General features: G+C 39.2%; 1 protein-coding gene across 1 annotated transcript in view; it reads left to right on the plus strand.

Moving 5' to 3' along the window:
* TTC39C (tetratricopeptide repeat domain 39C) overlaps positions 1-11,478 on the plus strand; it is a 35,848-nt gene extending 24,370 nt beyond the window's left edge. The window contains exons 7-14 of the mRNA XM_086472639.1: positions 1,842-1,935; positions 2,776-2,883; positions 3,430-3,539; positions 4,200-4,323; positions 6,748-6,845; positions 7,750-7,854; positions 10,706-10,744; positions 11,389-11,478. Coding sequence (XP_086328765.1) covers positions 1,842-1,935; positions 2,776-2,883; positions 3,430-3,539; positions 4,200-4,323; positions 6,748-6,845; positions 7,750-7,854; positions 10,706-10,744; positions 11,389-11,478 — 768 coding nt within the window. The remainder of the gene's footprint in view (positions 1-1,841; positions 1,936-2,775; positions 2,884-3,429; positions 3,540-4,199; positions 4,324-6,747; positions 6,846-7,749; positions 7,855-10,705; positions 10,745-11,388) is intronic.
* Positions 11,479-13,592: the final 2,114 nt, after the last annotated feature.

The following is a 13,592-nucleotide window of genomic DNA, read 5'->3' on the forward strand; positions in this document are numbered from 1 at the left end:
GTAGAGAACGTGCTGCTACGAAAGTAAACAAGGTGTACATTGCTCCCTGGTAGCTGTGAGGGCAAGTCTAACTCACCTGTCTCTGTGTAGTATATTCTTCTGTCATGCCAACAAGCTTCTTAGTCTAATCACCACTTTATTTTCTAAGTGCACAGTGTTTATATTGGTACAGCTGTGGATCCCTTTGCTGGCGGTTGCGCTGTCTTGATGCAATATGTATTGATTTCTGGTTAAATTGTTCCTTAGCAACTAAACCAGTTTTCCCTGACGTGACAAAGAAGAAAATGTAATAAAATCACTTTAGAGCTCTGTTTGTGTGTATGTAGTCTTAATGCTGCAGATTTTTGCTGGGATTTTCTTAAAATTCAGTCGTGCTCGCGTAGATGACAGCTTTGCTTTTTCAAGGGTTTCTTTCACATACATGCTTAGCCAGCAGAGAGCGGCTTGAAGATTCTTCTGTTGCATAAATTATTTTAATTGTGTGTGACAATTAATATAGGAATGCTGTTAAAGTAGGTATAGGCCATATTGGGATATATAGCGGGTCTGCATATAAAACTAGTTTGATGTGGATTTGCATCACCCCCTTTGTGATGATTGTAACGGAGAAGTCCCATCCTAGACTGGGAAAACTAGAAATTAAGGTAGTCAAAAGAGCTGTCATTGTAGTTCTTACAAAACTGTCAGCCTCTTTTTGCTGATCTGTTGGTAATTAATGATTTTATCAAAATGTTTTTTTATGTCGTATGCCTTTTTATCTTCTTAGATGTCATGCAGTATTTCTAAATTCTCTATTAACTGTTACTTAAAGTGGTTACTGAGGGGTGGAAAAAGGTGAAATAGTTCAAAATATATAAAATTAAACATTAAAGATACTCTTATTGTGCAGAAAAATGAACTTTATTGGCAGATGCTAAAAATAGATGACTCTTAAATGTGGAATGACTAATAAGAGTAGAAATGAGATTACTCAAAAGCTTACTGCACAAAGCCAGTGAATTCCGGACTTCCTAGCAAATGAGATACAGCCGCTGAATTTTAAGGTTGAGAGATGATCTGAATGGGCTGCAAGTTATTGGTGACCCTTGTTGCTTTATTAAACTCCTCTACTGTCCCCCTCCCCCATTTGTTAAGTCTGTAGTGTTCTACATTTCTTCTTTTATCTGGCTTTTAGAATGCAAGTTCCTTATTGTATGTTTTAACTTTTACTGTTGCACATGGTGGAACTGATTGTTAGTACCTTGCAAGCAAGGGCTTTGTCGTCTTGTCTAAAGTTTAATTGAAATATAAATCTGAGTTGCTGTAGTGGTGATTCTTCACTTGTCTCATAGTTTGGCTTTTGTATTAGGTTTCATATCGTGAACAGGAAATATATGGAAAAATCTGTTCTCTAGGAGACCTCTTTAAGATGCTTGTTTATTGTTGTAAATAAAGGCTTTGTCATAATTTGCCCACACTTCCATTCAGAAGGGATGAGGTCAAGAGAGCTGCGAGGAGGGAAGCTGGGCAAAGGGTTTGCAATGTGGAGCTGGTAGATTGAATTAATATTAGCCCTTCTCCTTCAAACTATTAGCTCTATGGTGAGTTTTAGCTCATTTAAAATACTCTAGAGTCTGAAATGAATGTTGAGGTTTTCTTCTCAATGGGATATTGTGCCTCTTTCATCTAATCAACCTGAGGCTGCAGTCTGTAAAACGCTTCAATTTTTTTTTTAACCATACAGTTATTTCTAAATGCCTATTAACAGAAATCTGAATGTTTTCTTTATCAAAATCAAGTTATCCAACAGATTTTAAATTTTGGACATGTGAATTTCTTTTTTCTTCTTTCACTTTTCTTAGTGTCAAATCAATAGTGCCTTGACCTCATTTCATACCGCTTTGGAACTTGCAACAGACCAAAGGGAGATTCAACATGTCTGCTTATATGAAATAGGTAAGTTGGGTATGTTTATACTCTAAATAGCTCACTCTCAGGTTTAGGCTAGCAACTTCAATAAATGAACTGGATTATTTTTATCAGGATTTTAAGAAAGGTTTTAGAATCTGGCCCTTGTCTTGGGTGGATTATGGTAATAATCCTGTCTTTTTGCTTGGGCAAGTAGAATCCAATGATTTTTCATAATTTTAAAGTTTTCTGCAGGTACAAGGTGATGCAAAATCAGAGAGTAGGCTGTAGAATCAAGGGCAAACTGTTCACCTACAGAATATTATTTAAAATGGGACATTAATTAATCAGATTTGTCTGTGGAATCACCATTTCTGTGCCAAAACCTAATTGGTCTAGTGAAGCTTCACAGTTTGCAGGACCTATATTTAATTTTAATTTCCTTCTATTGCTAGCCATATATGATACATGTCCTTAATTTGCCTGCAAGTCTTTAGGAAGGAGAAGATATGTTGCTTCAAGCTTCAAATGTGTCTTGTTAAGGGATCTTGTCACAGTGGGGAAGAATAAGGGAGCAAGTAGTAGCTTTGTAAGTTTCAGCATCCTACAAAAAAAAAAAAAAAGAGAGCTTTTGTTGTCTGTATAGATTTGTGGTTACTCTGAAGTGGATTAATTGTTTTGTATGGAATCGTATAGTTCAACGCTTCCCAGTAAATTTAAACCAGGCTTTAAATGTACGTCGTTCATTTGTTTTGTTTTGAACTTCTCCAGTTACTGGGGTAATTGTTAAACTAGCTGCAGCTCTTGTAACAGACCGTGTTTCAGTAATGTTGACACCAAATCTGAATTACTGTGCTTTCTCTGAAGTGAAATTAGTCTTGGTTTTAGGGTGGTGCAGCATGATAGAGATGAATTTCAAAGATGCATTTGAATCCTTTGAAAGGCTTAAAAATGAATCCAGGTGGTCCCAGTGCTACTATGCTTATTTAACAGCAGGTGAGTATATTGGAGGTGTTGGGTAAGTGGTACATCAGTGATGTGATAAGGTTTTGGCACATCTTTGTTTTGAAACTACTAGTGCATGTAGTGCCTTCCATGCTGCCTGCTGCTTATGCAGCCTCGTGCCAGGCTTGACTGACATAATTTGGTTTGTTTATATCATGAACGCTTGCATGCACGCACGTGCATGTGACAAAGTACTTTCTCTCTCTCTCTCTCCCCGCCCCACAATGTAGATACAATTGTGGTTGTCAGTGTAGTAACAGGTCACATAACAGTGTATTGCAAAGATTTAGTGAATCGGTCCTTGGAGGTTGGGGGGGCATTGGTTCCTTTAATGGGTACGAAAAAGAAGTACTGACTTGCTAATGGTCACAGAGGGTACCTGGGAGAGTTGGGATTTGCATGCTTGTCAACTCCCCAGTCTAGGTCCTTTCTGGAAGTGAGTTTGTTCTTTCCAGTGACCATATGATATCTAAACTTAATTTTTCCTGTTTCATATCCCAGCAGTGTTAACACATTTTTGTTTCTGTGTTCTTACAGTGTGTCAAGGAGCCACTGGTGATGTCGGTGGTGCTCAGAATGTGTTCAAGGAAGTTCAGAAGCTTTTCAAAAGAAAAAACAATCAGATTGAACAATTTTCGGTGAAAAAGGTTTGATTGAGCATAGGCTGACTTGTTTCAGTACAGTAATTTTGTTGCATTCTTTGCCAGTATTTATTTTTGAAGGGTGTATCTGTTTTCTGCTGTGTTGCTTCTGTAGAATTAGTGGCAAAACAGTAGTGTCGTGTATGTTAAGGACCTAGCAAAGGAAATGGGAATTAGCTATTCACTTTACAACTGAAGTAATTATTAAAGATAAAAATACGTGCTGCTGTAGTTGCTTTGGTAATTTTCCTTCTAGCTTTGCCTTTTAGTCCTTTTTATCTTGTCTTGCGTGTCAGAGGCTTAGTTCTGTTGGAAAGCTGGGAGTCGTGTAGGAAATATCTCCCAACTGATGATCTTGCAGATGTTACCATTTCAGCATCCAGTCGGTGTGTACTTGGGATTGTGAAATACAGTGAGATAAACCAGGCTGCGTACAAGGAAGCTCTAGTTTTGATCAATATGTAAGCCCTTAAATTAATGGAAAGATTTTGCTGTTTAGCTTTAAAGTCTTTAAGCTAAGTTACCACCGACTTTATTTTCATGAAGTTGTTGGATGCTTTCATGGAACAGTCAGAATTCCTGTTTGTGATATATTGTTTGTGACTTACGTTCCCTACGAAAGGACAGATGACAGATCTCCCTTCCCTCTTTCTCCCCACTTTGCAGGCAGATAGATTTAGAAAACAAATGCCGACCAAAGAGCTCTGTGTCCTGGCGTCCATTGAAGTACTGTACTTATGGAAAGCCCTTCCGAACTGTTCCCTCTCGAACTTACAGCACATGAGCCAAGGTATAAAATGGTTCCTTGATTGATTTATTTGCTTTTTAAAACGAGGTGTATAATTTTCTTCTGTTATGTGGAGCAGCTGATTGTTGTAGCATGAAAATTTAAACCTGTGTGCATGTGTTGTAGCGAAACAGATTAACAAAAGATTAATGACCCGTTAAGATTCAGTTTAATGCTTCATTTTTACCGGTTTTATAGGTTTTGGGGAGGATTTTAACTACCTGCTGATACAGGGTTTTTTTTTAGTCAGTTATTTTTGCCCATTGTTTAAAATGAAACAGTAGCATCGTAGTTATTGTGCGAAGTCACTAAGCCAAATTTAACTCATTTAAACCCAGCTACAAAATAAAAAGTAGCTACAAAAAAAATATAAAACTACCAATTAATTTCTGCATGTCAGTTTTCCTCTAAGAGGAAGTATGTAGCTTGTGACGCTATCTGTGATGTGGTCAGGGTTCTGTTTATCTTGGCTGCTGGGACTTTCTTGGGGTGAAAGGAGCATTTTATGGTTGCCTCTTTCTCAGTCTGCAGATGTCTTTGGATGTCTGTCACATGAACCTTATGGCAGGAGTGTTTATCATGAAGTTCTCAATACTCCTCCCTCCATCCAGCCATCAGTCTTGCTTGCATTCTGTGAACAGTTTCAAGTTACTACCTGCTCATTTAGAAAATGAAACAAAAAAATGTCGACAGAGATACTTCCTTTTTTCTGTAATTGTGACATTTTGGGGGTTGTGCATGATTTTTGCGTTAAGCTAGAAAACTACCAGTCTAAGTCAAGAGTCAGGACTAGTGGTGTTTTGTTCTGTATTTAATTTAAGATAATTTGTCCATTTCAAATTGCATGATGGCAGCGGGTTACATTCAGATCCCTAATTTTCTAGTCCTAAAGATAATGGCGAAGGCTTGAAAATGAGATTTACTTACATAAAAATAAATTTCAGGATTTTTTTGTCTGTCGTTTGCCTTCAGAACAATCAATTTTAGAGGTTATAAAGAATATGTGCTTCCCTCCCGCGCGCTCAGAAGCAGTGTAGATCTTCCTTGTATGAGCTTCTAGCCAGGGGTTCACATTTTAATGTGAAATAGCAGTATAGATTAAAATTCAGAGATACACTTCTTGTAAGTATGACACTGACAGATGTGTCCGCATCAGCGATCGCTGGTTGAAGAGTTTTTGCACAATGAGAGTGTTATTGCTGTGCCTTACGTGTATCTCGAGAATGACGAGATGATAGGGTTGTTTTTTTTTAATTTGCTTCCTCTTCTCTTGAACAATGGGAGTGTAATTTGCTGGGGTGAGTTTCCAGGCTTTTCCTCAGGGCTAGAAGTTGACTTAAAAATGAAAGAATTAATTTGTGTATCCACATGTGTCTCTGTAAGTACAATGCCAAGTAACTGGAGACTTGCAATACGCGAGCGCTGACAGCCTTGTGTATTGTGTAATGCCCAAATGCTTTGTGCAGCCAACTCTGTTATCCATAGGTGGCTTATCTGGGTTGTGGCCTAACTGTGTTGTGAATGCTCAGCTAGTTAAGCTCTGGGGGCTTTATCAGATGAGGCAGAATGCGATGTTAAAGGAGCTCTACTGGTCTACGTGCAGCAGTTCAGCTCCTTTTGAAGGGATTAAAAGCCCTGCAGGCCTCCCAGTACCCCAGCCTTTATGGAGGTGAGGGTGCAGGCAAGTGCACATGGCTCCTTGTGGAAAGAGCCGTGATTTAACAGAGCTGGCGCTAATAGGCTTGATCAAAATGGACCCTGATTCTTCTAGAGATGGTTACACGCATCGTGACTCAGTTCTTCGTGGAAGCAGAGCGCTGCTCAGCTGAGGCACAGTCTGTCGCTGGATTGGGGACCCGCTAAGGTCTAGCAGATAAGCCTTATCCTTTCAGCAGCATTGAGAATTGTGATGCCGAAATACCCTAGTCTGGGTTTAAGTACAGATTTTTGTGTGTCTGTCACGTGGCTTCAGTTCAGAAGAACTCAGCTTGGTCTGAGCTGCTAGACCTGTGCTCCTTGTAAGCTGGACTATGTATTTGTTTTACAATACCTGGGACAAACCAGTTTCCTGTAACACCAGGGGGAGGTGATTTGTTTCTTAACTGTACCTTTTAGTGGCTATTTCAAAGATCAGTAGAGAAATGGATTCTCCTCCTCTTGTGAGAAGAACACACCAACCGCCTTTGACTTCAGTCCATTCGTTCCTGTTAGGAATTGTTCTCACGAGTGACAGATTGCTTGATGAGGTTCATACAAAATGGGTTGTATTTAGAGAAACCCAATTACTTTGATTTATATTAATGTTACTGGCATCTCCTTTTTCTGGTTAAATTTAATCATCAGACTAAAAGTCACCATAGACGACAGTTCTTGTCTAAGGAAGGATTTCAATCCATCCTGTTTGTTTACTGGAATCCTTTCATTAAGCTTGTCAGGATGTTGATGATTCATCGGCTGTTGGTTTGAGGAATTTGCTTCTTGGTGCCATACACAAATGCTTAGGAAATACTGAAGATGCTGTTCAGGTAAGTTGTTAAATGATAATTTACACCATTAATCCTATTTTATGAGCTATTCTGTTAAACAGTGAATATTGTTGAGCAAGAGTGTTAAGCAAGCCGTTAGCTTTCAGTGCTATCGACCATTTTGTTTTGTGAGTTCAAAGAGAGTATGTCGGGTTCTTTTCGAGTCTGATGGTTTAGCATGTCTTCATTGTATTCTGTGTTGTTGTAAAAGTAGTTGGCTATGTTGAATTAACATGGCAGCTAAAGTGGTTTGTAGGAGCCATAGTTAAGGGGAAGCTGGGAAGAAGAACGGAAAAGTTCTTGCTGTGCTGGATTTACTTTGTCCAACAAAGAAAATTGAACTTTTTAAAAAAAAAATAACTTGGAGATTGACCTTTCAAAAGCACAGGTTTGCCACTTTTCCTCCAGACTTCCAGACCAAAGGTTTAATTATTAGGAAGGAATAATTTTGCCACTGCTCCAGGCACAACTTTTTTTTTCCCTTCCCAAAATAGCATGCAATTCACATAAGCAACAAGGGAGTTGATGTTGGCTTTAAATTTTTTTATCTTTTTTTTTTTCTTTTCTGCTTCTCTCAAGCATATCTTAAATAATCCATGTGCTTCATCTCTGATGTTAAAGTTCCTTGTTAGATCTAGTATTTTTTCAATATGAAGTTGAAAACTCTTGAAACAGTCAATATATTACTTGGTAAAAGTCCAAACAAATAATTTTGCCTTGATACAGCAGCGTTGGTAAAAACATCTGCTTAAAGAATCTCTACCGTTGAAAGTTTTTAATGTATTCCCACTTTAGCTTTGGGCTAATTTCTGGTCCTTAAAACTTGAATGGTGCTTCTGGATCAGTCAACTTTAATGTATTGCTGTAATATTTTGTTTCTTTTTTTTTTCTTTAATTTATATAGTTCTTTCAGCGAGCTGCTAAAGATGAACTGTGCCGTCAGAACAACTTCTATGTCCAGCCATATGCTTGCTATGAACTTGGCTGTCTTCTGTTAGACAATCCAGAGGTAATAACAGCATAACCTGCTTTTAAATTCTTAAAATTAGGGTGAGGAGTCAACATAATCCTGTGCAAACAATGGAACAAAGTTTATAGTTGATAATGTATGTGAAGTTTTAAAACTTCATTTTATACCTACCATAAAGAAACTTTCTGCTTTGTTTTTTTATGCAAACCAAGAAATGCAATGCGCTTTAGGTAACGTCTAAATTCATTTTTCAATATTGAGAGCTATAAGGACATTCTGAGGAGCTTAGTGTGTCTGTCGATAACACTGCAATGACTTGTTTTGTTGATACTGGGTTTTTATTTTTATGTCAAAACCAGAGCCTGAGACAATCTGGGATTCTTCAGGGCAGTTGTTACATTCCTGACCATTAGTGGTATCTTTCTGTGTCAGTTAAATGAACATGTCTGCAAACCTACAGCAAGCAGTAAAGCAAAAATTTGTTGAGTGTAGCACCACATTGTTGCGATTATTACTTAGTGTTTTGCCCCAAAAAGCGCCACAAAGACTTCACTTTTCACCCCTTTGATCGTGCCATGATGCCCGGTTTTTTGTATGTGCCTTACGGAAACAGGGTGTGTAAACACTGGGGTATGGGAATACTTCCGTCGCCCCTCAAAGACCTTTCTTCCCATTCATTGCCTAAGCGTTCCTGCTGCTGGTGGCAGCAGAGGGCTGGCGAGAATGCCTTGGGTACGCAGGGGTTTGTTGTGTGGAGGTGCGTGCAGGGCGGTGAGTGCCTAGGGTCCCTCCGTTCTTGTTTGTGGAGTGACTACAATTGAGGCACCTTCCCCTGTGCGGTGATGAGGGAGTTTCCAGGGTGGAATGCAGCTGATAGGCAAAAAAATCTGTTCCGTGGTAAGACCCTGGGCAACACAGCCTGCAGCCTTGGATGTTGGCAACACCAGGGGAGCTCGGTGTGCTGCCTCTGAGAGAAATGACACGGGGGGGTGAAGCAGAGTAAAGACAACACGGCCGGGCTCTGCGATACCATAGCCGAGATGGGAGCTTGATGATACTATGGAGCTGATAAGCTGCATCTCTGCTACCTTAGGCCAACAGTCTGTCATCTTTTTGCACTTACCGTGCCTCCTCGGGAGCCCAGAGAATCTTAAACTAGGGCAACTTCTGCACCAGTCTCGGTGCTGTTTCCCTCCTCAAACACGTAACACCACTAGACGGAGTGTAGTGCTTCCTGAATCATTAGGGAAGTGGTTACAGGGCAGCGACACACATCATTGTCAGCAGTGTATAAAGTACACTTTATGGGCTGAAGAGTATCTCATGTTCTTAAGGTTCTGTTTTCAGTTGGTTTTAATCTTGTCAGATTTAATCATCTGAGCTGAACCTTCCCCTTAAAGAGGGAAGGAAAGGAAAATCGATAAAAGCGATTATCGTGACAAAGGACAAAGCTGGAAAACGCTTTTGAAAATAATTGTTCTTTTTTGAAAACCGTGCTGCCCTGTGACAGAACTGGGCCTTGAAGCCTGCCAGGGAGGTCTCAGTCCAGTAACGTTCCTGTGGCCTTTCTTTCCGTGTTCATATTTAAATTTGATCCTGCAAGTGTGTCTCAAATTCAGCACCCGCCACTTTTTGTTCCTTTTATCTGAAGATTTTGAGCACGTGGGAGCACTCCTTCCTTCTCCCGGCTTTACGTGGAGGATGTGCACACAGTAACCCAACTTGCTTCGTGTTGGGTGTTTGAGGACTGAACAGCCCGTGGCTTGCAGCTGCACTGAGAAGCTGTGGTCGTGCTTAGTGTGTGAAGGACGTGCAGGAAACTCCCCCTCGGGGCTCTCGGACCATGAGGGGGTAAATGGTGCTTGACTTGAATCAAGTGGGATGGGGTGGGGGAAAGCAGGAGCTGGAATTAGAGGTGAGTGGATGCTGTTTGTAGAAAATCCCACTTACTTGCTGAGGGGTTGTGCGAGAGCACTATAATGATTAAGAAAGAGAAAGGAATAGAATTTTGTATATCACATTTACCCGAGGGACTGAGTGTAAAGACCTGAACAACAGGTACAGATAGGAATATGCATGTTAGTATAAAAAGTATGCTGTTGTTAAATTTACTTTACTTTAATAAAATTACTTATAATTATATGTTTGATTTATCATGTTATCTGAATCATCTTTGTAATTTTAAACTTAGTTCTAGTCAAGTTCTTTAAGATTTTAATGTGGTTACGTTAAGAAGTTTACAGATTTTTTTTTGTAGATGTTTTAGACACTGAATGTAATTTAACCAATATAAATACATAAGTTCATATTCATATATTTGAATAAGAAAACTTATTTTTTCCATCTGCTTATCAGGCAGTTGATTATTTGTAAGGTTTAAAATAAAAATGTATGATAAGAATAATACTGTATGATAAGAAATAAAACATGAGCCTTTCAGTAAATATTAATCTGCAAATATACATTTTTCCTTAAGAGTTTGAAATTGAGATTTCTGAAACAACTTTTAATGCTTAAAATCCAGTAACTTGTTTTGTAAAGAAATGGCTTACACTTTGGTTAAGAAACAAAAAATACTCTATTGCTCAATTAGTCGTTTATCTGTAGCCTCATTTGTTGCCCTGCGCGTTGTTGTAGCTCGCCATCGTCATCATCAACTTGTGTTTAAAGCTGTAATTTCTGCTTTTCTGTAGAAGACGAGAAATGCATAATGCTGGATTTCTTGGGTGGCTCGTTAGTATTTCTAGTTTCCTAATTTGACAGGATTTTGTCTGCTCGATACCTTGTTTTTGAGATAGAGGTGCTATTCCAGACGGACCAGGCCGTACACGTAAGATACTTGCTGTAACATCTGCAATGCGTTTCTAATGCAATGTTTGTCTCTTTGTAGACTGTGCCGAGAGGCAAAACCTTACTTCTCCAAGCCAAGGTAAAACCTGGGACCCTTCAAATTTGTCTTTCTCAGATGAAGGCATTTGAGAGGAGGTGTTTTGGGGGGTTTGGGGCAGGGGGAGTGGATGTTAAGTATTGATGCCCCTCGCCTATAATCTGCAGCACCATCATGTAGATATACATTAAAGTATATGATGCACAGGTATGTATGGTACGTAGATAAGTATTTCTAGGTCAGTCGTTAGCACAGAGCCCACGTTAGTGACCTCTCCTGGAGTGTTAGGTGAAAAACTTGGTGAGGTGCTAAGATTTGGCTACAGAAAGTTTGAAAACTACAACTGTTCACTCCTTATCTGTTACAACTGGTTACTGCCTTGGACATGGTGGAATATTCTAGAGCTTTTAGAGTCGCAGAAATTCCTAGGAGCTGTTCCAACTGCAAGAGATCCGAACAGCTTGTTGGAAATGGAAGCTTTCTGCTCTTTTCACCAGCTTGGAGTTTCTGTAATAATTCTGTTACTTTGGGTAATGTGGGGATATTGCAACATGCAATCTCCAGTTCACCTCTTTCCTTCAGACTGTTTTGTAACATGACTTCTTAAGCGTTAGCAGTGACATTATCTTTGTATCGTAAAGCGAAGGAGGCTGATGGTTGTATGCTTTTTCTTTCCCCCCTCCCAGGAGGAATTTACCGGCTACGACTTTGAGAACAGATTACATGTCCGCATACACGCAGCCTTAGCCTCTCTAAGGGAAGTAGTTCCACAGTGACGGACGGGAAGTCTTGTTATCCTTTCCCACAGTTTCTGCACTTTAAGATGAAGCAGAAGAAAAAGCTGTTGGGAAGACCAGCTTTTCTTCTGAAAACCGCTTGTGCCAGAGACACTTTCCTAGTATGGTCAGAGTTGGTATGGCTGAGTAAAACGTTACCATTTTAACTAAAAGTAAATCAACCAGGAAGAAGGTTAAGTGACCTTGTGTTTTTAACTCTTCAATTTTTATTTTGTTTAAACCAAGCCGAACTCAATTGCTTGTAACTCTGTGGGTGAGCCTAAATAAGCACACGTGATTTACTTCAACAATGTTGGCAGGTGTGATTTTTACCTTTTAAATTAGATCTAGATCTAAAATATGCCAATGGGAACACTTCTGTTTTGATTAGAATAATACAATAAAAATACTTGGTGCGAATGTTGAAGTTGGGAATGGTCAGAACACTTTTTTTTTCTTCAGGAGGAGCAAAACTGTTCAGCCACAGAAAGCAGATCGTACTAAATCTTAGTGGCTGGTGTTGGAGACTTCATGATGACTCGTGTGGGTTTTAAACCTCATGTCCCCTTCCATTCATCGTTCATTCCCTCCCAACCCAGCTGATATTTGTGATATAAATTACATCAATATTGAGGATCTCTGCTTCTGGTACATTCCAGCCAAATACTTACTTTGTTTGACATGGAATTACAGCGTGGGCAGTTCTTACTTCTGCTCTTAATATTCTGAATATTCTGAATATATAGGCCAGATGTAGTAATTTCACATATTTTTTCATTCAAGCCACTGAATCTTTATAGCAGTGACCTTTAAAGCTATCAAAAAACCCAGCCAAACAAAACCCAAACCCAAAAATCTACTTTGGTAGTTACACCGATACTACGATATCCTCAGAGTGTGGTATTTCAGACCTGTGGCGTTAAGAAATACCTCGGAGAGCTTAAAACTTGTAAAGTGGCAGTACGGTTTTTACTACTTGGCCATCTGTGTGCTCATCTGTAGCTTTTTTTACTTCTGTCTGTAGTATGTAGTGTCTCCTTGGTTTTATATTCAGTTAAGATCATATTCTAGGAAGGTAAATATTTTTTTACAGAAGCTTATGAATGGAAATCTGACCAGAAAGTTAGTTGAATTATGTTACTTTGCAAAGCCAAGAAAACTGGATATCCTTGGAACTAGTTATCCAAAAGCCTTATCTTTACTTTGGTCAGGTTGCCTTAAACAGTTCCTTAGCTTAAACTTTTTTTTTTCCCCCCCCCTTACCTTTTTGTAGAGTATGTTGCCAAAGTTGTAGACCTTGCCCATGCCTAACCTTCATTGATTTGCTTTTGAGGTTGCATCTAAAGCAAGACTGATATGGAGGAGAAGAGTAATACATCCTATTTGGTAGGCCAAATGACATGGTTGAGGCACTTTTCTCTCTAGAAATACACAGTTCCTGCTATGACGGGTGTTCCTAGAGCAGTTAGAACCCTTCTGTTGCAGCTCCTGAAGGACAGCAGAGACTCTTAACTCTTAAAAAAGCAGTTTTATTTTTCTATGATCTGGGTGTGTTACAGGCAGTACACTGGGGTTTTTTTATTCGACTTTGACAGTAATATTGAGTCATAAAGGAGTGTTCAACCTTATTTGGTCAATGCAAATAAGTAGAAAACAATCTATTGTGTATATATAGTGACTACTTAGAATTCAAATAACGACTTTAAAAATGAGCTTTAATGTACTTGAAATCTTATTTTGTCCTATCTGACTTTTAATGTTTTGCAGAGACAGAGTCCATTCTGGATAAATAGCTAGAAACAGTACAGTTACTGACAAAATTCCTTTTAAATACACTGTTTAAACATAATGTGAGACTGGGCTGTTCAGGACACAAAGCACCTGCATGCGATTTGTGTTGGGATATCTAGGGTCTGCATACTTGGAGGTAGCTAGCAAATTGTAGCGGACTTCCTAAAAGGCCTGTGTTCTCACCAGGGCAGGAGGGGGTATGGAAAGACACTGTGTATTCATGTAACAGTTTAACTCTGTGCAGATTGCAGCTTTTCTGTGGATTTTGCAAATCATCACTGGAATAGAACTGTTTCTGTATTAATTTTTTTTTTTCTCCCCTT

The sequence above is a fragment of the Leptosomus discolor genome, chromosome 13, assembly GCF_034619465.1.
Source record: "Leptosomus discolor isolate bLepDis1 chromosome 13, bLepDis1.hap2, whole genome shotgun sequence".
NCBI classification, from domain to species: domain Eukaryota; kingdom Metazoa; phylum Chordata; class Aves; order Leptosomiformes; family Leptosomidae; genus Leptosomus; species Leptosomus discolor.